The 21,757-nt window shown below is 40.2% G+C and overlaps 2 protein-coding genes across 9 annotated transcripts in view; both read left to right on the top strand.

The window, feature by feature from the left end:
- Positions 1 to 6,640, top strand: part of Lims1 (LIM zinc finger domain containing 1) — a 133,553-nt gene extending 126,913 nt beyond the window's left edge. For 3 of the 7 annotated variants that reach the window (XM_004651801.2, XM_004651800.2, XM_045148164.1), the window contains 2 exons: positions 1,008 to 1,083; positions 6,107 to 6,640. In XM_004651801.2, the coding sequence (XP_004651858.1) occupies positions 1,008 to 1,083; positions 6,107 to 6,221 (191 nt within the window). In that variant the 3' untranslated portion in view covers positions 6,222 to 6,640. Of the gene's footprint in view, positions 1 to 1,007; positions 1,084 to 1,278; positions 1,427 to 6,106 lie in introns of those variants that run through there. The other 4 variants (XM_045148163.1, XM_045148162.1, XM_045148160.1 and 1 more) reach the window with 2 other exon arrangements.
- Positions 6,641 to 17,576: 10,936 nt separating this feature from the next.
- The window catches only part of Ranbp2 (RAN binding protein 2), an 84,100-nt gene continuing 79,919 nt past the window's right edge, over positions 17,577 to 21,757 (top strand). The window contains exon 1 of one of the 2 annotated variants that reach the window (XM_004651804.2): positions 17,577 to 17,698. In XM_004651804.2, the coding sequence (XP_004651861.2) occupies positions 17,627 to 17,698 (72 nt within the window). In that variant the 5' untranslated portion in view covers positions 17,577 to 17,626. The remainder of the gene's footprint in view (positions 17,699 to 21,757) is intronic. The other variant, XM_045147677.1, reaches the window with a different exon arrangement.

Raw genomic sequence — 21,757 nt, 5'->3', positions numbered from 1 at the left:
AGGCTTCTCAGGCAAACATTTTAACCACTAAGCCATCTCTCCAGCTCTATAATGGCATGGAACTTTTAGCCATGTGATTCTTTGGCAATCACAAAGAACTGCTGGAGCTGGGGAGATGGCTCCATGCTTGCTATTCAATCCTGGTGACCAGAGTTTGGATACTCAGAGCCCACATAAAACCAGGTAAAAGTAGCACACACATCTGTAATCTCAATATCACTTATAGCAGTGGGAGGTGGAATCCCAACCAATGAGCCTGGCATTGGCAGCAGCAAACGAGAGATCCTGTCTCATACAATGTAAAAGGTAGGGACTGATACCTGGAAGGTTTCCTGTGACTTCCACACATGCTTCATAGCTTTCATTCCCCATCCCCCCCCCACATAAATGCACGCATAGAATTTCTCACCAGATACGGTGTTGCACACCTATAATCCCATGATTGTAGATACTGGGTTAGGAAGTTCATGAATTTGAAGCCAACCTGGACCACAGAGTAAAAACTTGTCTCAAGATAAATAAATAAATAAATAAGGCTGGAGAGATGGCTTAGTGGTTAAAGCACTTACCTGTGAAACCTAAGGACTTGAGTTCAATTCCCCAGGTCCCACATAAGCCAGATGCATATGGTGGTGCATGCATCTGGAGTTCATTTGCAATGGCTGTAGGCCCTGGTGTGTCCCTCTCTCTCTCTAATAAATTTAAATAAAGATAAATCTTTTAAAAAATAAATAAATAAAAAGAGATGCCGGGCATGGTGGTACATGCCTTTAATCCCAGCACTCGGGAAGCAGAGGTGGGAGGATTGCCATGAGTTCGAGGCCACCCTGAGACTCCATAGTGAATTCCAGGTCAGCCTGGGCTAGAGTGAAACCCTACATCGAAACACCAAAAATTAAAAGAGGGCTGGAAAGATTGCTTAGTGGTTAAGGCACTTATTTCAGGGTGTTAGCCCCTCTTCCCATAGTGGATTACTTGCATGTGACCATGTCGCTCTCTCCCCCTAGTGGTGTCTGCCCTCAACAAGGCCTGGTGTGTGAGCTGCTTTGCCTGTTCTACCTGTAACACCAAATTAACACTCAAGTAAGTCTTCAGTCTGGTCCAGTGTTACCCCTATGGACCAAAATTTGGGAGTGACATTTAAGAACTATTCCTAGATTTAAAAAGAAGATGAATTTGGTTCCTGTTTCTTCTTTCTGTTAAGGCCTTCTGAAAGTCAAGTTTTTCCTTTAATTGTTCCCTGTTCTTTTCTCTGTTCCTTCTTTGTTCTACTCAAAGGGATAAGTTTGTTGAAATTGATCTAAAACCTGTCTGCAAACACTGTTATGAGAAAATGCCAGAAGAATTTAAGAGGCGGCTTGCCAAACGAGAGAGAGAAGCGAAGGATAAAGAGAAGCAGAAAAAGAAAAAGCCAGTCTGTCTGTAAACTTTTCTATCCTTCTGTCTGTCACCATTTTTACTACCTTTTTGGTTAGTCCTTTAGAACATGTTTTTGTTCTGTATTTGTCTTTTTCTTTTTCGTGCATGTTTTTGTGGCCATCAGAGATTGAGATACTTATCTTGTATAGAGTTGTTTCTTTTGCCTAATTATTAAAATGTCAATGCTTAATATGGTCCACATTTAATACTGATGTGTGTGTATGTATTTCCCTTCATCTGTGTATCCACTGACCTTTTATAGGTCATTGTTGCATAGATACTTTTTCTTTCAAGGGGGAGAGTTCCAGTCTTTCAAATGATTGTGGGAAAAGCTTTTTAAAGTATTTTTAATCTATGGTTGCTGCTTTTAAAATCCTAGTCTTTGTTTTCTTTGCCTAAAATCATTTAACTGAAAGTTGCTAGGTGCTGGATGTTTTTAGGACTGCATGTGTTCTCAGTTCTGTGTTCTCTAGCATGTTCCATATCTAAGGAAAGCCGATCTAATTTGATAACATGATATTTGCTCCCTGTGCTACTTGCTCTATCCAGTGCCATATGCTATTGCTGTGCCTTCATTTCCTTGATGTTTTTAGCGTTTTTATTTCTGGGTTTTCTGGGATATATTTCAGTCTTTGACATTTGGTTGAATTACTGGCAGGATTTTTTCATTTTTCTCTCAGGCTTACCACTGTGCTTTAAATTCTAAAAATGTTTTATTGTTTTAGTTTCCATGTTTCCTTTTGTTGAGGAATTAAAAGACAAATATAAACTTAAAACATGGAACACTTCTTAAGTAGTCTTCTAAAGCAGGAATGATATATTTAACTTTCACTCCCAACACAGCTTTTGTCCTAAGAAAATTTTGAGAAAGTTTTAACTCAATTATGCTATATACACTGAAGTGTCCCCTTGAAGCATTTGATTTGTTGGTTGAAATATAACATTTGAATTAAGATCAGCATTAGTTTCTCTGTGAAAAACAAGTAGAAAGCCTGGTTCACAACTGTAGTCCCAGCACTAGGGAGGTGGAAGCAGGAAGACTGCCATGAGTTTGAGGCCATCCTGACCAGTAGGACATAAAAAAATAGGAACATTTTCATTTTAAATATATGTCTAAGAATTAACTTTGTTGTTAACATTGTCCTTTTAAATTCCCTCAGAGCAAGTGTCCTACTATATTTTTCAATGCATTTAAGTATTTATATTGATACGTTTTATAATTATTGTCATAAGTGACAATGTGCTACTAGGCTTGTTCTACAAATACTTATTAAATAATGTCACAGAAAATTAACAAGTTATAAAGTTACATATATTTTACTCAAGTATTTAAGAGCCTATAATAAGCTACTGAACTTGCCTCTTGGGATTTCATAGAAATAGTCAGGAGACCATCTAAAAAGTTGTTTTCTCCAGAGCCTTGTACAAATAAATGGACAATTTTGATAATATGTATTGTTTGAAATTTATTTATTTATTTATTTATTTTAGAGGGAGAAGGAGGGAAAGAAAGTATGGGTAAACTGGGGCATCCTGCCACTGTAAACAAACTCCAGATGTGACATACCAGTTTGTACATCTAGTTTTACATGGGTACTGGGGACTTAAACCCAGGCCATCAGGCTTTGAAAGCTAGGATTTAAAAAAATTTCTTTTTGAGGCAAACCCAACGGACTGGCCTTTTAAAAAAAATATTATATTTTTATTTACTTATTTGACAGAGAGAAAGAAGGGGAGAGTGAGAGCCACTGTAAACAAACTCCAGACGCATGTGTCACCTTGTGCATCTGGCTAATGTGGGTCCTGGGGAATCAAACCTGGGTCCTTTGGCTTTGCAGGCAAATGCCTTAACTGCTAAGCCATTCCTCCAGCCCTGGCCATTTTTTTTTAAATACATGAGAAAGAATTGGTGTGCCAGGCCCTCCAGCTACTGAAGTAGAGCTACAGACACGTGCGTGCATCCCCTTATACACATGTGCACCCTTGAGTCATATGTGGGGTCTGGGGAGTCAAGCATGCGTCCTTAGGCTTTGCAGGCAAGTGCCTTAACCATCTCTCTATACCACAAGCAAGCTTTTTTTTTATTGATAACTTCCATAATTACAGACAGTAACCATAGTAATTCCCTGACCCCCCCTTTCCCCTTCACAATTCCACTCTTCATCATATAACCTCTCCCCTCAGTCTCTCTTTTATTTTTATTATTTTTGTTTTTGTTTTATTTATTTGACAGAAAGAGTGGGGGAGAGAGAGAATGGGCAGGCCAGGGCCTCTAGCCACTGCAAATGAACTCCAGATGGGTGCACTCCCTTGTACATATGGCTAATGTGGGTCCTGGAGAGTCAAACCTGGGTCTTTTAGCTTTGCAGGCAAATACCTTAACTGCTAAGCCACCCCTCCAGCCCCTCTCTTTTATTTTGATGTCATCACCTTTTCCTCATATTATGACGGTCTTGTGTAGGTAGTGTCAGGCACTGTAAGATCATGGATATTCAGGCATTTTGTGTCTGGAAGAGTGCATTATAAGGAGTCTTAACCTTCTCTTGGCTCTTACATTCTTTTCACCACCTCCTCCACAATAGACCCTTAGCCATGGAAGGTGTGGTAAAGATGTTTCACTGCCGAGCACTCTTCTGTCACTTCTTCTCAACACTGTGGTGCCTTCTGAGTCATCCCAAGGTCACTACCATCTGAAATCTTCTCTAACCAAAACTGAGAGTAGCATTAGCATATGGGTATGAACATTAAGAGAGGTGCTCACCGGGCAGTTTGGTGAGCATAGTATATACATTTAGCCAGATACCAGCAAACATTATACCCCTAGGGCTCATGACTTCCCCCGTCATAGGTTTTCAGTTTCAGGCATGTGTTCCCTCCTGTTCAGCAGGCATCCAGTTCAATTAGAGAGCAATTGGTTTCCCCTATGACTGACATGCCACTGTTGCACTGTTGGCTCATTTGGCCTAGCTGGCCAAATTTAAGGCTTGCAGTTTCCACTGTTGTTTATCGCCACTAGTGACTTCTTTCTCTCCCATGCAGCATAGTTTTTTTCCAGCTTCCTGTCAGCTCAAGCAAGCATTGTTAACCACTGAACCATCTCTCCAGCCATTGTCTGAGCTTTTAAAATACGAATTTAGTTCTCCATATGGCTACCAGTTATAATACAGCTATGGTGTTACACATACCTTTAATCCCAGCATTCAGGAGGCAGAGGTAGGAGGATTGCTGTGAGTTCAAGGCCACCCTGAGACTACATAGGGAATTCCAGGTCAGCCTGGACTACAGTGAGACCCTATATCAGGGGAGAAAAACAAGAATAACAAAAAGGATTCTTATGCTCACACTTAAAATCCCAAAACTGGGTGGGAGAGATGGCTTAGTGGTTAAAGTGTTTGCCTGCAAAGGTAAAGAACCTTGGTTTGATTCCCCAGGACCCACATAAGCCAGATGCACAAGGTAGTGCATGCACCTGGAGTTTAGTTGCAATGGCTTGAGGTCCAGGTATACCCTTTCTCTTTCTCTTCCCTGCCTCCTCCAAAAGATAAAAATAAAATATTTTTTAATACCAACACTTACAAGAATGAGGCAGGAGAATCACTAATGTTTTGAGCCAGCTTGGCTACAAAACAAAGATCTCCTGGTACTATAAAATGTTATTGACTTAAGCCGGGTATGGTAGTGTACACCTTTAATCCCAGCACTCAGGAGGCAGAGGTAGATTTGCCATGAGTTCAAGGCCACCCTAAGACTACATAGTAAATTCCTGGTCAGCCTGGGCTAGAGCGAGACCCTACCTCGAAAAACCAAAAAAAAAAAAAAAAGTGTGTGTGCATATATATATATATATATATATATATGATTTTTAAGATGCTTGCTTGCAAAGCCTGGTGGACTTGGTTCATTCCCCAGTACCCATGTAAAGCCAGATGTACAAAGTGGCACAGTTGTCTGGAGTTCGTTCTCAGTGGCAACAGGTTCTAGCAGCCCACTCTGTCTCACACACTCCTCTCTTTTTCTCCCTTCTCTCCTTGCAAATATTTTTTTTTAATTTAAAAATAATGTAGCCGGGCATGGTGGTGCACACCTTTAATCCCAGCACTCGGGAGGCAGAGGTAGGAGGATTGCCATGAGTTCAAGGTCACCCTGAGATGACAGAGTTAATTTCAGGTCAGCCTGGATCAGAGTGAGACCCTACCTCGAAAAACCAAAAAAAAAAAAAATGTGATTGCTGGGCATGGTGACACATGTCTTTAATCCCAGCACTCGGGACCCAGAGGTAGGAGGATCACCATGAGTTCAAGGTTACCCTGAGACTCCATAGTGAGTTCCAGGTCAGCCTAGGCTAGAGTGAGACCCTACATTGAAAAACCCAAAAAAAAAAGTGATTGACTTTACCTAAATTACAATAAATATTCTATGCTTTACAAATAGATACATAGGACTAGTTCATAAGGACACTCTTTTCAATTGATATATTTATTTTTTATATTTATCATAATAAAATTGGCATTTGCATTATAATTCTTTACTAACTTTAATATAGATATTATATATTGCCTTCATTTAGTTCAATGAAATTACATTTTAAATATATATATATATATATATATATATATATATATGCATGTATGTTTGTGTATGTTGGGTACATTTCCACTAATTTCTTTTTTTTTATGATGATCTGTAGGAATAAATTTGTGGAGTTTGACATGAAGCCAGTCTGTAAGAAGTGCTATGAGAAATTTCCACTGGAGCTGAAGAAAAGACTTAAGAAACTAGCTGAGACCTTAGGAAGGAAATAACTTCCTTTATTTTATTTTTTCTCTTCTATGCAAAAATAGATTACCAACATTACTTGACTTAATCTACCTTTATTTAAAACTATATCTCAAAACATTGAGAAAGAGGAATGTTTTTTATTCTTTTCTCATTATAAAGGAAGAAAAAACATTGTGTAATCATATCTAAAACACAGTTAAAGGCATGTCTTTGTTTAGCCATGTTTGTTGACATGTAGACTATATAGCAAAATACACTGTCAAATGTTAGTTTATAATTAAGGCCCCCCAAATTAAATACAACTTTCAAAATGAATGGGGTCAGCTTTTAGATGACTCAGATTAAAAAGAAAACTGTAAACATTTTTCTTTGTATTCAAAAGAAAATTCTCCCACTTTTATTGGGGGTGGTATAGAGAAGAGAAATAAACAACTGAAACCAATCTTATGTAATCTTAGTATGTTTATTAAAAACTAGTAGTTGTAAAATGAGTATATAGATTATTGACAAACAAATATATTCAGAGATACTTCAGTTCATTTATTACATGCAGTTATTATTACATTTAGTTTTCTATTTTATTCTCCTTGTAAACTTTCTTTATACTTAACAAAGTTGTACCTAGATAATGTATCTTTTTAAATTTGTGCACAAAAATCCTGGTTTCTGAAAATGTATACTTTGCAATATTGGGAAAATGAAGTGTTTTTAAATATATAGAACAGCTATGTCAAGATTAATGTTAAATATATAGTATGTAGTAGGACATGAAATGAAAATTATTTTATCACTTTAAAAAAGTGGATGTAGCTGGGCGTGGTGGCGCACACCTTTAATCCCAGTATTTAGGAGGCAGAGGTAGGAGGATTGCCATAAATTTGAGGCCACCCTGAGACCACATAGTGAATTCCAGGTCAGCCTGGGCTAGAGTGAGACCCTACCTCGAAAAACCAAAAGAAAAAAAAGTAAATGTGAGCCAAGAATGGTGGCACATTCCTTTAATCCCAGCACTTGAGAGGTGGAGGTAGGAGGGTCAGGAGTTTGAGACCAGCTTTAGCTACATGGACCCTGTCTCAAAACATAAATAAATAAAAGTGGATATGTATGATCCTATTGCTATGCTTCTCTATGCTTTATACATAATGCAATTTGCATTGCCTTTGGGGGAAAATGTATACTGTAATCAAGAATTCTAGCTGTTTCATAGAATACCAACGAAAATAAATATTTTGACTGTGATGGGTAAACCCAAATGAATTTGCCACTGATATAATTAAGTTGAAAAGTTTTCTCCTTTTTCCAGGAAGCTCACAGAAATCAATTCCTATCATCTTATTAGAATGGTGTTGATGTGTGCTTTAGGTTTTTTATTTCACATTTTTTTGTTTTTGTTTTTCAAGGTAAGGTTTCACTCTAGCCTAGGCTAACCTGGAATTTTCTATGTAGTCTCAGCCTCAAACTCTCAGCAATCCCTCTACCTCTGCCTCCCAAGTGCTGGGATTAAATTGGATTTTATTTACTGTAGGTAGGATGTATAAATGATAATTTTAAATTGGAAGAGGGTTATATGAACATTAACTTTAGGTCAAAATTAATGAGTGATTCTTTTTTTTTTTTTTTTGACGCAAGCCCAACAGACTGGATTTTTATTTTATTTTATTTTTTTATGAAAGAGAGCAAGAGAGAGAGAGAGAGAGAGAGAGAGAGAAGGAATTGACACACTAGGGCCTCCAGCCACTGTAATCGAACTCCAGATGCATGCACAGCCTTGTGCACATGTGCGACCATGTGCACTTGCATCAGCTTATGCATCTGGCTTACATGGGATATGAAGAGTTGAACATGGGTCCTTAGGCTTTGCAGACAAGTGCCTTGACTGCTAAGCCATCTCTCCAGCTTAAATTTACTCTGTTTTATAAAACATTTTATGCTGAAGAGCCTGGATCATTCTTTCTAGATTAATTCCTTATAAAATGATATGAACTTTTTTTTTAATGTTTCAGCTGCTGCTGAGTTACCTTTTTTGCTGAATTTGGCAAAATAAATAATACTACGAGGAAATGAGCTGGGCATAGTGACTTATGCCTATAATTTCAGCACTAAGGAGGCTGAGGTGGAAAGACTGTAATTAGTTGGAAGCCAGCCTGGGCAACAGTGAGACCCTATTTAAAAAAAAAGAAAAAGAAAAAAAGAAATTCTGACATAACTGCTTTGCCATAAAGAATATTTTAGGATGCTTCTACTCTACTATTAAAATATTTGTATGCTTGAAATTTTAAAATATTTGATCATGTACATTATAGAATATGCTTTCTGTTTTCAGATACTAGTAATCAATTATTTTAGTGTTCTTTTGTAGTTAAGAGAATTATCATGTATTTAAAAAAAAATCAGTACAAGCTGAGCATGTGGCTCATGCCTAGAATCCCAGAACTCAGGCTGACTAAAGTAGGAGGATCACAGTGAGTTCAAGCACAGCATAGGGGTACAGAGTGAATTCCAGGTCAGTCTGGGCTAGGATGAGACCTCGCCTTAAATAAAACCAAAAATAATAATAACTCATAGTTTAGATTATATTGCTCAATAGTTTAAAGGTCTTTGGATTTGACAATAAGAATTAGTCTCCTCAGCGTGCCTTTGTCATCTAATAATGACCAGCAATGAATGCCTTGAAAATATTTATTAAACAATGTACTATGCATATAGACAAAATAGAATTTGTAGTATAAGGCCTTGAGCTAAATTCGTATATATCCCTATACCCGAAATATGGAACAGAAAAGGAAGCACTTGCGTATATTCATGCAGGTACTGAGCTCAACTGCTTTTGCTTACATACCTTAGATAGTCAGGTGTCTCCTAAAGCCAGGTCCTCTCAGAATATGAATTAATATTTCCTAGTTCTGCTTTAAGGCTTATAATATGGTAGGGTCATTTATCTACATACAGTACTTTATTCCTTGATAGGTGCATCCTGGAACACCTTTGAGGGAGAGGAGAAGTGGGAAGGGTTTAAGTGAATAAAGGACAGACTTGATGTAGTACATATTTTTCATGAGACTTTGCTGGCTACATAGAAACATTCACCAGTAAGTATCACTGTTAAAGCCCAATGAGAGAATCTGGAATAATTCATTGTTCTTACCAAATTTCCAAGTGCTCTTTTTCTTAACTAGCCTAATGTAATTGGGGAAAATGGATATAAGTAAAATATTCTTTGAATCATGTTCAGAGCCTTAACTTTGTACCTATAGGTCATTTTGCCTCATCCATTTGCCAAAATAGCTATTTCTAAGTAAAGGAAATTCTGAGGAAGTCTGATAGCATTCTTGTATTTTATTTTAGATTGTAAGCTAAATGGCAGGGAATTATATCCATAATGATGCTTTTTATTTAGCAACCTTGCAGTATACTTTTGGTGCTTAATAAATGTTCATAATTATTGATAACTTGTGTATCATTTAATTTCAGTTACCTATATTTGAAGAATCAAGTATTCATTTAGTATAACATAATAGAAGTATTCATATAAATAAGTAAAGAAAACAATCTAGGCTTTTTTGTTTCTTTGTTTTTATGAGGTTGGGTCTTGCTCTAGTCCAAGCTGACCTGGAATTCACTCTGTAGTCTCAGAGTGACCTTGAATTCATGGCAATCCTCCTACCTCTGCCTTCCAAGTGCTGGGATTAAAGGCAATGCACCACCACACCCTACTTGATCTAGACATTTTGTATTAGCCAAGTCTTGGTACCTGTTGCATTAACTTTTCCTGGGATCATATGAATGAAAATGCACTCAGCCCACATACAGTGCCAAAAACAGACAAAAAGAACTAATTACACCTAAGTCTAGCTTGGTGAACCAGTGAGTTTATTGGATTTTAACGATGAAAGACTGGATCATGGTTTGAAAAGGTACAGTCCTTCATGGCTATCAGTGCTTGGCAACAGAACTGGATAGGTCTGTGGTGGTGGAAGAGTAATTCAGCCTGTTCCCATCTCAGCAGATCAAGAAGCAGAGAGCCCTAAATTGGAGATGGGACTGGGCTGTAACCCATAAGGCCTGCTCCAGTGACACTTTTTTTTTTTTAATTTTGTTTTTGTTTTTCGAGGTAGGGTCTCACTCTGGCTCAGGCTGACCTGGAATTAACTATGTAGTCTCAGGGTGGCCTCGAACTCATGGTGATCCTCCTACCTCTGCCTCTCGAGTGCTGGGATTAAAGGTGTGTACCCGGCTCCAGTGACACTTTCTGCAGCCAGGCTCCATCTCCTCAAAGTTCCACAAAGTCTCCAAATGGCCACAAACACATGAGCATGTGGGGGTAATTTCACACTCAAATGACAACATTGGGCAAACACATATCAATGAACTGAATCCCCAACCCTGATGTTTTAAAATCTAACTCAGAACATGCATATCTGAATACAAAATCCAGTCAGTCTGAGCCACTGCAATTTGTTGGGAAGACACTCAGTGCCAGGGCATTTCTCCCAGGCTTCTGTCCACCCTGGCACTTCATCTGCCTTAAACTTCCTAAATTCAGAGACCCCTGAAGCTCTGAGTCTTGCAGTCCCTTTCATTCCCGGGAGGTGAGAAGTAATTACACCTCACTGTGAGAATAGTGATAGAATAAACACAATGACAGGACCACCAGAGACAGGAGGCTTCCTAGAAGAGCTCAACGTATAAGAAATAGAAGCCGTCCAGTCACTGAAGGAGACCACCAGTGGGCCTCATGACCTCTTCCATTTTCTCCATCACCAGTTACCTAGTTTTCAAGCTAATAAATTGACTTCAGTTCTTCCCCACCACCTCTAGCTGCATGTCATCTCACTACTTAAAAAACCATTACCCAACTGTGGAGAAGCCAGTGAGACTTTTCTGGGTTTTTGTTATTGTTGTTTGTTTTTACATAAAAGCCAGCAAGCGAGAGAATTGGTGCTGTAGCCTGGTGGTAGAGTGCTTGCCTCGCATGCAGAAGAGCTAAGCACAGAACAAAATAAATAAAACTTTTGTTAAGTGTTCATATGACAGGAAGACTAGAAAGTGGAGCAGGGAATTCCAGGGTTAGGGAGCTGAGGAACCCAACCTTTTCTCTTTCCATACAGAAACCTCCCTGTGGATTCTGATAGAAATCTCAGGTCAAGACACTGATGCTATCCAGTGTTCCCTGGTAATTTTAGAAGTAGGGAGGAGTATGCATGTGGGCCACTGCATTCATGATGTACTGAACAAGGCTTAATGTGAGCAGTTATAATCCCCTATTTGGAGCATACTAGAACAAGTTCATAACCACCAATGTAAGTCTGGCTAATACGGCTCAAGTAGAAGACTCCAAAAGTAGAAAACATGACTCAAGTAGTTTACCAAAAGGATGTTCTTTGGCTACATTTTTAGCATTCTGTCAGGCGCATAGAAGGGATTATGCTTAGTCAGGAGGTCACTAGTTTGAACATTCTATAGCTTTTTAGCTAATAATTTCCCCTCCCAAGCTCATTTAGTCAAGTTACACTGTGCTTGAATACTAGTTTCTATTTTTGAAACTTTTACATGGATTTACCCCCACCCCTTTACAGTTCTAAATTATTTCACAGGAGCTGAAGGCTTAGTGGATAAGGCAATTTGTGTGCAAAGCCAAAGTACCCAGATTAGATTCCCCAGGACTCTCATAAGCCAGATGCACCTGGAGTTTGTTTGCAGTGGCTGGTGATCCTGGTATGCTCATTCTCTCTCCTTCTCTCTCAGTAAAAATAATTTAAAAATTTTAAATTGTTTCATAGGACAGCCTTCTAGTTTTGTGTATCTATAATGAGGTGCAAACTATTGGAACCAAGCTTGTTAAGTTCTGGAAGAACAAAAATCAGACAAAAAATAAGGCCTTAAAAAGACAAAATTTGGTGCTGAAGAGATGGCTTAGTGGTTAAGCACTTGCCTGTGAATCCTAACGACCCTGGTTCAAGGCTTGATTCCCCAGGACCCACATTAGCCAGATGCGCAAGGGGGCACACATATCTGGAGTTTGTCTGCAGGGGCTGGAAGCTCTGGCATGCCTATTCTCTCTCTCTGCCTCTTTGTCTGTCTGTCAAATAAATAAATAAAAATAAATAACAACAACAAAAAAGACAAGATTTGGTGCTGGAGAGATGGCTTAGCAGGTAAGGTGCTTGCCTGCAAAGTCCAAGGACCCAGGTTTGATTTCCCCAGTACCCACATAAGCCTGATGTACAAAGTGACTCATGCTTCTGGAGTTCATTTCCAGTGGCTAGAGGCCCTGGCGTGCCCATTTTCCATATCTCTCTTCTCTGTATCTCTCTGCTTACAGATAAGTAAATGTAAAAACTTTTTTTAAAAGGCAAAATTCGGAGCCAGGCGTGCTAGTACACGCCTTTAATCCCAGCGCTCAGGAGGCAGGATTGCCGAGAGTTCGAGGCCACCCTGAGACCACATAGTGAATTCCAGGTCAGTCTGAGTGAATTCCAGGCCAGCCTGAGCTAGAGTGAGACCCTACCTCAAAAAAAAAAAAAAAAAGAAAAAGAAAAAGAAAAAGAAAAAATGAGCTGTATGTGGTGGCATATGCCTTTAATCCCAGCATTTGGGGAAGCTGAGGTAGTAGGGTCACTTTGAGTTCAAAGCCAGCCTGGGCTGCAGAGTAAGTTCCAGGTCAGTCTGGGCTACAGTGAGACCCTGCTTACAAACAAACAAATAAACAACAACAACAACAACAAAATGGAGGGCTAGAGATGGTTTAGCAGTTAAGGTGTTTGCCTGCTAAGCTTAAGGGCCCAGGTTCACTTTTCCAATATCCACATGAAGCCAGATGCACGAGGTGGCACATACATCTGGAGTTTGTTTGCAGTGGCTAGAGGCCCTGGCATGCCCATTTTCTCTCTTTCCCTTTTTCTCTCTCAGTCTCTCTCAAATAAATAAATCAATAATTGTTTAAAAAGACAAAAATAAGTATTGATGTGGATATGGAGAAAAGGGAACACTGATAGTGGAAATTACATTGTGGAAAATAGTATGGAGTTTCCTCAAAAATGTAACCACTATATGACTGAGCAATCCTATTTCTGGAGAGATCAGTGCTGGGGAAGGAAGTGGAGAGAGTACAGAAGAGATCCCACCATAAGGGGGGCTTCATGTATGCTAGGTAAGCACTTTGCCAGTTGAGTTACATCTACAACCTCTTCTAGGGATTTATTTAAGGGAAATGAAATCAGTATGCTCCCTCTCATGTTCACCATAGTAGTACTTACAAGGGGCAAGATACGAAATTGAAGAACAAATGATGAAAGAAAATATGATATACATGGAATTCTGTTCTATTTTTATTTTTTATTTGTGTATGCATGTGCATTCTTGTGTGAAGATCAGAAATGATGTTAGTGTCTTACTCAATGGCTCTGCACCTTATTTTTTGGATCACTACCTTGTATTTTTTAAATATTTTTATTTGTTTGCAAGGAGAGAGTGAGTGACCAAGAGAGAGAGAGAGAGAGAGAGAGACAAATGAGACTGGGCACACTAGGGCCTCCTGCCGCTGCAATGCCTCTTTGTGCATCTGGGTTTATGTGACTACTGAGGAATCAAAGAGCCCTCAGGTTTTGCAAGCAAGCACCTTTAACTGCTGAGCCATCTCCACAGCCCAACTACCACCACATTATTATTGTTGCTGTTGTTGTTGCTATTATTATTATTATTATTATTATTAAGGTAGGGTCTCACTCTAGCCTAGGCTGACCTGGAATTCACTATGTAGTCTCAAGGTGGTTTTGAATTCATGGCGATCCTCCTACCTCTGCTTTTCAAGTGCTGGGATTTAAGGTGTATGCTACCACACCCAGCTAGTGTTATTTTTATTTGAGAAAGAGAACATTGGTACACCAGAGCCTCAGCCACTACAATTGAACTCCAAACGCTTGCACTACCTAGTATGCATGTGTGACCTTGTGCTTGCCTCACCACTGTGTGTCTGGCTTATGTAGGATCTAGAGTTGAACATGGGTACTTAGGCTTTGCAGGCAAGCACCTTAACTGCTAAGCCATCTCTCCAGCCCTTCATTTTAATTAATTTATTTATTTGAGAGAGAAAGAGGCAGATAGAGAATGGGCATGCCAGGGCCTTTGGCTGCTGCAAACAAACTACAGATGCACGCATCACCTTGTGCGTATGGCTTACATGGGTCCTGGGGAATCAAACCTAGGTTATTTGGCTTTGTCAGCAAGTGCTTTAATCACCATGCCATCTCTCCAACCTCTTATTCAACCTGTCAGAAAAGAAAATCTTTAAATTTTTTTCCATTTCTGACATTTTCATATATGTATACAATGTATTTTTATCTTATTACCCCCAGTTGTCCTCTTTTATTCCCATCCCTCTACTCTTCTTCCCCATTAATCCTCATCTTTTCTTTCTTCCTCCTTGCCTTCCTTTTCTTCTTCTTCCCCATCCATTCCTTCCTTTTTCTTTCCCATTGAATTAAATTGGAGTTGCTTGTATGATCATGGGTAAAAGGTTATTTACTGTGGAGTGGGCTACCTTCCAGTGACAACACTGTGCCTCTGTCCTCTCCCAATAACCATTAGCTGCTATTAGCTCTTCTGCGAGCAGTGAGATCTCATATACACTGCCCCCTCACCCTTGATGGTGAGGTAATAATAGGTTCAGTCTTGTACAGGAAAACATAGCTACTAAGAATTCACTAGTGCAAGCTGGGCGTGATGGCGCACGCCTTTAATCCCAGCACTTGGGAGGCAGAGGTAGGAGGATCGCTGAGAGTTCGAGCCCACCCTGAGACTACAGAGTGAATTTCAGGTCAGCCTGAGCCAGAGTGAGACACTACCTTGAAAAACAAAAACCAAAACAAACAAACAAACAAACAAAAAGAATTCACTAGTGCAGATTCATCTCTGAACTTCCAGGTCCTTGCCTCAGCTTGAATGGAATGGAGACCCTCCCTCTATTCCTTGAGCCTTGGAGGGAGTGGTTTAGATGCCCTGTTTGAAGCTGAGCACACAAGTAATGACTGACTCTTGGCAATTTTGCCAGGTATCCTCTGCATCAACTAGGGCCCACTATAGTAAGAAACTTATGTGATTTAGCCTTCAAGCAGAACTAATCTATGGGAATCAATACAGATATTTTGGAAGGCAGTTTGACATGTCCATTAAGTATAACCACAGTAGTAGGTTCCACTTTAGGGTCTATGTCTCTAGTCTAGTTTATAGTACCAGGCATGAGAGACCTTCTGTGGAGCAGGCCTCAAATCCAGTCAGAAAGTGGTTAGTTATTTCTACAACCTCCATGCCACTATTGTTCCAGTGGACATGTCTTGCCTGCAGACCAGTTATGCAATACAAAAGTGCTACAGCTGGGTAAGACTGTTGGCTTTTCCCCCAGCATCTTATCTCTGAGACAAAAAAGCTAGCCAGCAGGGAAGAAGCTTCAAGCTCATTTTCAGCTTAGTTTGTTTACATCCTACACCTGAAATATGTTATATCTTCAGCAATAAGGATTTAACATTTAGTTTTGTCGGGTAACCAAGAGCAATGGCAAATAGCTTTATGAACAGCGATGATGGGCAGAATCACACCTTAATGAGGAAGGCTTAGTTATGCATACCTCTTGCCTTCTATTTAAGCCTCACAATCCTGAGATGGCGGGATGGAGGAGAGTGTCATTGGACTTCTTTGTTTCTCTTCCCAGTGTGGCCACATTGAAGAAATTTTCTTTTTTCTTCTTTTCACTATTTGTGTATTTAATTGGCCCACTCAGGACTAGTGACTGATTCTGGTTTGTTAGGATTACCAAAGCCTAGACTCTGACCCTAACAACTCTGGTAACAAACTTACGTCATTTTAGTAATCTCAGAATCTTATTTTCCTTTTGGTATTCACTTCCAATATGACTGAAATAAAACAATGTTATTTTTCTTATAATGGCAAAGTTGTTGACAAAGTTTGAAAAACATAAAATGAATAAAAATTACTCATAACACCCAATAAAAATACCATCATACCTAATTTCATATTTTCCACACAAGACTTTTTAGTATATACATGTCCTTACCAATTAAGACACTTTATATAAACTTTGTTTAAACTACGATTTGAAAATTCATATTCCTAAACATTTTTTGAAAAACTTGAAAATACAGATTACTCAAAATTTTGAGACAAATCCATTTAATGTTTTGGTCTGTCCTATTCTACAATGAAATACATAAAGATCTTAATGATGGTGGGGAGGGCTAATCATTTACTTTTTTGTTTGTTTGAGGTCGTGCTTTGCTCTAGCCCAGGCTGACCTGGAATTCACTATGTAGTCTCAGGGTGGCCTGAAACTCAGGCGATTCTCCTACCTCTACCTCCCGAGTGCGAGTGCTGGGATTAAAGGCGTGCACCACCACGCCACGCCTGGCTCATTTACGTTTTAAAGATTTTATTTATTTACTTACCTATTTATTTATTTATTTATTTATTTATTTATTTATTTATTTATTTATTTATTTATGAATGAGAGATAAAGAGAATGGGCACACCAGGGCCTTTAGCCACTGCATGCGCCACTTTGTGCATCTGGCTTTACATGCGTACTGGGCAATTGAACCAGGTGTTTAGGCTTTCCGGGCAAGCACCTTAATTGCTGAGCCATCTCTACAGCCCTCATTTACTTTTCAAACACCTAATTATAAAAACACAAAGTATTTGTAACCTACCTTTTATGTTGTAGCCCTAAGTTTCTCATGTAATATATTCTTTAAAACTGTATGAATTTAGCCGGGCGTGGTGGCGCACGCTTTTAATCCCAGCACTCGGGAGGCAGAGGTAGGACGATCGCAGTGAGTTCACGACCAGTTTGAGACTACACAGTGAATCCCAGGTCACCGTGGGGTAGAGGGAGACCCTACCTTGAGAAGAAAACCAAAAACACAAAACCTATGAATTTGAAATGTATGCATTGTATTCACGTGTCAGACAAATCATCGCCTCTAGGTTGTCTCTCATAAGATAATCGACCAAAACTTTTAAGAACTCAGCAGTTTAAAAATTATCTTGCCGGGCTTGGTGGCGCACGCCTGGGATAGAGCGAGAAGCAACCTAGAAGAACCAAAAAAAAAAAAAAATCCAAAAATTTCTCTTTGTTGTCTGAACGTTTCCTTGACGGCCAGGGCCAACTGGAGCCGCTCGAATCTGGCCAGGACTTGGAAGGCCGCTAGGAGGAGCCCTGGGCAGCGCCAGAGGGTCGGCGCGCGTCCGGAGCGCCAGCGTTCGCAGCATGGCGCACAGTGATGACGCAGCGCGCACGCACACCGCCCCGTCGCTGGCAACGGAGCTGCGTCACGGGTTCTCAGGCGCTCCTAGAGACGGCCACCGTCGCGGGCCCCAGTGGCGGTCTCCCGCGCTCGGGAGCCAGGTCAGCGGCGCGATGAGGCGGAGCAAGGCGGACGTGGAGCGGTACATCGCCTCGGTGCAGGGTTCCGCTCCGTCTCCTCGAGAGGTGAGGTGGTCCCGCCGTGCCCGCGGCCTCGCCCCGGCGGGCCGCCGCGCCGGCGTCATGGCTCCCGGCGGCCTCCGCTCTCAGGCGCGTTCCGTTGAGGCGCGGGCCTCCTCGCGCGATCCCGTGGGCGGCGTGGCGCTGGCGAACGCACGGGGGAGGCGCGGGTAGCTGCCGGCGCCCTCACTCGCGGCCCGCTCTGGTCAGGGCTCCCTTCACCCTGGGCGCCGCGGCACCGTCCGCGCGGTTGGGCGCTGCTGGTGCCGGGCTGGCGCCCCTTCGGCGCCCCGGTGCCACATCCGGCGGGCGCCCGGTCAGTGACGCACCGCGACCGAGGCTCGCAGGCCGGCGGCACCAGTGCGCACTGACGCAGCCCTGTGCCGGGCTTTTAGTGTTGTATTGAGTGACTTCGTTTGACTTCTAGCGGATCGAAGTAGAGGCAGGCACATTTGCTATGGCCCATCAGAACAAATGACAAGAAATGCCCCTTTTTGGAGACATGTGTCATTGTGCCCTTATAAAGGTTCTGCCTCACTTTCCTCGTATTTTTCTGAAAGTTGCTGTTCTTTGCTTTGTTAAGGTTAAACGTGGAAACTCAAGGAATTCTAAATTTCTTAAGAGACGTGGACCTAGGACTTTCAACTCTTTTCTATAACATGCTCTCGGGCTATTTTTCTTCTTTTTTTTTTTTTTAACTTTTTATAGAGGAAGACAGATAGAGGGAGAGAGAGAGAATGGGCGCGCCAGGGCCTCCAGCCTCTGCAAACGAACTCCAGATGCGTGCGCCCCCTTGTGCATCTGGCTAACTTGGGACCTGGGGAACCGAACCTCGAACCGGGATCCTTAGGCTTCACAGGCAAGCGCTTAACCGCTAAGCCATCTCTCCAGCCCTATTTTTCTTCTTTTAAGGTTGTGTGTTACATTTATCTTAGATTTTGCAAAATAAGTGTCTGCAGGTAGAGAGAGGGGAAGAAATTCCTAAGGTTGGATGTGCAGTGGATTTTTTTTTTAATTTTTATTAACATTTTCCATGATTATAAAATATATCCCATGGTAATTCCCTCCCTCCACACCCCCACACTTTCCCGTTTGAAATTCCATTCTCCATCATATTACCTTCCCATTACAATCATTGTAATTACATATATACAATATCAACCTATTAAGTATCCTCCTCCCTTCCTTTCTCCACCCTTTATGTCTCCTTTTCAACTTACTGGCCTCTGCTACTAAGTATTTTCATTCTCACGCAGAAGCCCAGTCATCTGTAGCTAGGATCGACATATGAGAGAGAACATGTGGCGCTTGGCTTTCTGGGCCTGGGTTACCTGACTTAGTATAATACTTTCCAGGTCCATCCATTTTTCTGCAAATTTCATAACTTCATTTTTCTTTACCGCTGAGTAGAACTCCATTGTATAAATGTACCACATCTTCATTATCCACTCATCTGTTGAGGGACATCTAGGCTGGTTCCATTTCCCAGCTATTATAAATTGAGCGGCAATAAACATGGTTGAGCATGTACTTCTAAGGAAATGAGATGAGTCCTTTGGATATATGCCTAGGAGTGCTATAGCTGGGTCATATGGTAGATCAATCTCTAGCTGCTTTAGGAACCTCCACACTGTTTTTCACAATGGGTGGACCAGATTGCATTCCCACCAGCAGTGCAGAAGGGTTCCTTTTTTTCCACATCCCCGCCAACATTTATGATCATTTGTTTTCATGATGGTGGCCAATCTGACAGGAGTGAGATGGAATCTCAATGTAGTTTTAATCTGCATTTCCCTGATGACTAGTGACGTAGAACATTTTTTAAGATGCTTATATGCCATTCGTATTTCTTCCTTTGAGAACTCTCTATTTAGCTCCATAGCCCATTTTTTGATTGGCTTGTTTGATTCCTTATTATTTAACTTTTTGAGTTCTTTGTATATCCTAGATATTAATCCTCTATCAGATATATAGCTGGCGAAGATTTTTTCCCATTCTGTAGGTTGCCTCTTTGCTTTTTTCACTGTGTCCTTTGCGGTGCAAAATCTTTGTAATTTCATTAGGTCACAGTGGTTAATCTGTGGTTTTATTGCCTGAGCAATTGGGGTTGTATTCAGAAAGTCTTTGCCAAGACCAATATGTTGAAGGGTTTCCCCTACTTTTTCCTCTAGCAGTTTCAAAGTTTCCGGTCTGATGTTAAGGTCTTTGATCCATTTGGACTTAATTCTTGTGCATGGCGAGAGAGAAGAATCTATTTTCATCCTTCTGCAGATATTTATCCAGTTTTCAAAACACCATTTGCTGAAGAGGCTGTCTCTTCTCCAATGAGTATTTTTGGCATTTTTATCGAATGTCAGGTGGCTATAGCTACTTGGGCTTACATCTGGGTCCTCTATTCTGTTCCACTGATCTACATGTCTGTTTTTGTGCCAGTACCATGCTGTTTTTGTTACTATGGCTCTGTAGTATAGGGTAAAATCAGGTATGGTGATACCACCAACCTCTTTTTTGTTGCTCAGTATTATTTTAGATATTCGAGGTTTTTTGTGATTCCAAATGAATTTTTGGATTGTTTTCTCTATTTCCATGAAGAAAGCCTTTGGAATTTTGATAGGGATTGCATTAAATGTGTAGATTGCTTTAGGTAAGATTGCCATTTTCACGATATTGATTCTTCCAATCCAGGAACAAGGGATGTTTCTCCACTTTCTAGTGTCTTCTGCAATTTCTCGCTTGAGTGTTTTAAAGTTCTCATTGTATAGATTCTTTACTTCCTTGGTTAGGTTTATTCCAAGGTATTTTATTTTTTTTGATGCAATTTTGAATGGGAGTGATTCTCTGATTTCATCCTCTATGTGTTTGTTGTTAGCATATATGAAGGCTACTGATTTCTGTGTATTTATTTTGTATCCTGCTACATTGCTGTAGGTTTTGATCAGCTCTAACAGCTTGCTAGTAGAGTCTTTAGGGTCCTTTATGTATATAATCATGTCATCTGCAAATAATGATAACTTGATTTCTTCCTTTCCAATTTGTATCCCTTTTATGTGTGTCTCTTGCCTTATTGCTATGGCCAAGACTTCCAAAACTATATTAAATAGAAGTGGGGACAGTGGACACCCTTGTCTTGTTCCTGATTTTAGTGGAAAAGCTTCCAGTTTTTCCCCATTTAGTAATATGTTGGCTGTAGGCTTGTCATAAATAGCCTTTATTATATTGAGATATGTTCCTTCTATTCCCAGTCTCTGTAGGACTTTTATCATGAAGGGATGTTGGATTTTGTCAAATGCTTTCTCTGCATCTAATGAGATGATCATGTGATTTTTGTCCTTCAACCCGTTTATGTAATGTATTACATTTATAGATTTGCGTATGTTGAACCATCCCTGCATCTCTGGGATAAAGCCTACTTGGTCAGGGTGAATGATCTTTTTGATATACTCTTGTATTCTGTTTGCCAATATTTTGTTGAGAATTTTTGCATCTATGTTCATGAGGGAGATTGGTCTGTAATTTTCTTTTTTTGTTCTATCTTTGCCTGGTTTTGGTATCAGGGTGATGCTGGCCTCATAGAAGGAGTTTGGTAGAATTCCTTCTTTTTCTATTTCCTGGAAAAGCTTAAGAAGCAATGGTGTTAGCTCTTCCTTAAAAGTCTGGTAAAATTCAGCAGTGAATCCATCCGGGCCTGGGCTTTTTTTAGTTGGGAGATTATTGATAACTGTTCGGATCTCCATGTTTGTTATAGGTCTATTTAAGTGATTAATCTCATTTTGATTTAATTTAGGTAGGTCATATAGATCAAGGAAATCATCCATTTCTTTCAGATTTTCATACTTGTGGAGTATATGCTTTTATAGTATGTCCCTATCATTTTTTGAATTTCTCTGGAATCTGTTGTGATGTTACCTTGTTCATCTCTGATTTTATTAATTTGTGTCTCTTCTGTCTTTCTTTTGGTCAGATTTGCTAAGGGTTTATCAATCTTGTTTATCCTTTCAAAGAACCAACTCTTTGTTTCATTAATTCTTTGGATTGTTCTTTTTGTTTCTATTTCATTAATTTCTG

The sequence above is a fragment of the Jaculus jaculus genome, chromosome 4 (genome assembly GCF_020740685.1).
Source record: "Jaculus jaculus isolate mJacJac1 chromosome 4, mJacJac1.mat.Y.cur, whole genome shotgun sequence".
NCBI lineage: Eukaryota > Metazoa > Chordata > Mammalia > Rodentia > Dipodidae > Jaculus > Jaculus jaculus.
Note: the sequence above shows the minus strand (reverse complement) of the source record. Positions and strands in the feature narration are given on the sequence as shown.